This window comes from Myotis davidii, unplaced genomic scaffold (genome assembly GCF_000327345.1).
Source record: "Myotis davidii unplaced genomic scaffold, ASM32734v1 scaffold811, whole genome shotgun sequence".
NCBI lineage: Eukaryota > Metazoa > Chordata > Mammalia > Chiroptera > Vespertilionidae > Myotis > Myotis davidii.
The window spans coordinates 116,229-118,522 of NW_006283149.1; the positions used below are offsets into that span (position 1 = coordinate 116,229).

Below are 2,294 nucleotides of genomic sequence, written 5' to 3' on the forward strand. Positions count from 1 at the left end.
ACCCTGGCCCATGCCCACCGGCGCCTCCCAGCACCGCGTGGCTGTCACAGACGCAGGAGGCACAGCTGACTTTTAAAAGTGACCGTGGGTGCAGAGCAATGTCACTTCTTCTTAAAAAGATATTTTTGATTTCAGAGAGGAAGGGAGAGGAAGAGAGGAGAGAGAGAAACAGCCATGATCAGAGAACCATGGATCGGCTGCCTCCTGCACGCCCCCCACTGGGGATCCAGCCTGCAACCTGGGCACGTGGCCTGACTGGGAATCAAGCTGTGACCTCCTGGTTCATAGGTCAACACTCAACCACCGAGCCACGCTGCCCAGCTAAACTAATGTGATTTCAACTCTGGGTGAAGAATTTCCTTTATGCTCATCTGAGGACACGTTTATCGATGGAGAGAGAGAGAGAGAGAGAGACCTGCAACCCAGGAACATGCTCTTGACCGGGAATCGGGCGCTCTGACCACTGAGCCCACCAGCCTTCCTCTGGCAGCTTCCCCGGGGAACAAGACCACCCCGGTGCGCGCGGGTCTAAGTGACGGGCTGGCACTCACCCACAATCTCACTGGGCTCCTTGTTGTACAGCTTCCGGTTCCAGTAGAGGAGCCGGAGGAGCGGGAAGGAGAAGAGCAGAACGAAGCAAATGCCCACGAACATGTGCGCCGTGAACCCCGCGAAGTCCAGGCCCTGGGGACGGACGGAGACTCACGGACGGGCCTGCCGCCGCCACGACACCGCCCCGGGGCCCACGGAGAAACGTCAGTCCCCAGGCCTGCCATCGACGGCACATAAGTAGATGCTGTCATCCAGGCCTTTCCTTAAAAATGCATCAGAAGGAGCGAGCGGTGGGGCTCGGTGGCCGAGCGTCAACCTATGAACCAGGAGGTCAGGGTTCGATTCCCCACGGAGGGCACAGGCCCGGGTTGCACGCTCGGTTCCCAGTGTGAGGCGTGGAGGAGTCAGCCGATCCATGACTCTCTCTCATCACTGATGTTTCTCTCTTTCTCCCTCTCCCTTCCTCTCTGGAATCAATGGAAACTTATTGTTTTAAAATGCGTCGGAGCGGGAATGAATTCAGACCACTTAGCTCTACGCGGGACGGCCAGTCCCCCAGCCTCCCCCTCGCGGGCCGGCCAACAGCACGTCATGTGAAGGGAGGACATGGGCACGGGGTCTCCTAAAGGCCCCACACTGAGCAGGATGCGAGTGGGCAAGGAGGCGGGTCTCGGCTTCGCGGGAGCTGCCCCGGGGCCTGGCACGCACCATCTTCCTCAGCTCCTGGTTGGAGACGATCATGACGTTGGGCGGGTCCCCGATGGCGGTGGCAGCGCCCCCGATGTTGGTGAAGATCACTTCCGCGATCAGGACTTGCCGGGGGTCCAGGTTGAGCACCTCGCACAACCTGCCGCAAGCAGAGAGAAACGTGCTCCGTGGCTGAGCGTCGACCGGTGGACCAGGAGGTCAGGGCTCCATTCCCGGGCAGGGCACACCCCGGTGGCGGGCTCCATCCCCCGTGGGGGACGTGCAGGAGGCAGCTGATCCACGGTTCTCTATTATCGGTGTTTCTCTCTCTCTCTCCCTCCCCTCCTCCATGAAATCAATACAAATATAAGACCTAAAAAGCCCCACACACAAATAGAGGGAAGTGGGAAAGGCCTATGTGCGACCTAAATATTTTTAGAGCTTGTACAAGGGAAGTGTGTACACACACATGCACTCACACACACATGCACGCCTACACACACATGCACACACAAACACACACACGCGTACACACACATGCACAAACACACACACACACACACACGCACATACAGGAAAGGCAATGCTGGGGACGAACAACAACAACACATGGGCCCTGGTCGGGGCGTGTGCAGGAGGCAACCAATCGATGTGTCTCTCACATGGATGCTTCCCTCTGCCTCTCCTCCCCCTTCCACTCTCCCTAAAAATCAGTGGAAAAATAGCCTCGGGTGAGGATTCACAACAACAACATTTTAGCCAAAGTGTCCGACACACGGCCCTCTGGGACAAAGTAGCCCACGACATGGCCTCTTCTCAGACGCCAACACCCTGACGCCCCTGCCCTTGAATGACGCCCTCTGACCTCAGAGGAGGACCCCGCGCTCCACAGCACTGCCCCACTCCACAGAGAAGCGGGGTCTTCCAGACTGACAGGAGGGCCCCGCCCTCCTCCCAGCTCAGAGCCCCGCCTCCTCCCAGCTCAGAGCCCCGCCCTCCTCCCAGCTCAGAGCCCCGCCTCCTCCCAGCTCAGAGCCTCGCCCTCCTCCCAGCTC

General features: G+C 59.1%; 1 protein-coding gene across 1 annotated transcript in view; it reads right to left on the reverse strand.

Annotated features, from left to right (window-relative positions):
• OCA2 (OCA2 melanosomal transmembrane protein) overlaps positions 1–2,294 on the reverse strand; it is a 23,580-nt gene that overhangs the window by 11,442 nt on the left and 9,844 nt on the right. Inside the window, 2 exon segments of the mRNA XM_015562986.1 lie at positions 546–684; positions 1,261–1,399. Coding sequence (XP_015418472.1) covers positions 546–684; positions 1,261–1,399 — 278 coding nt within the window.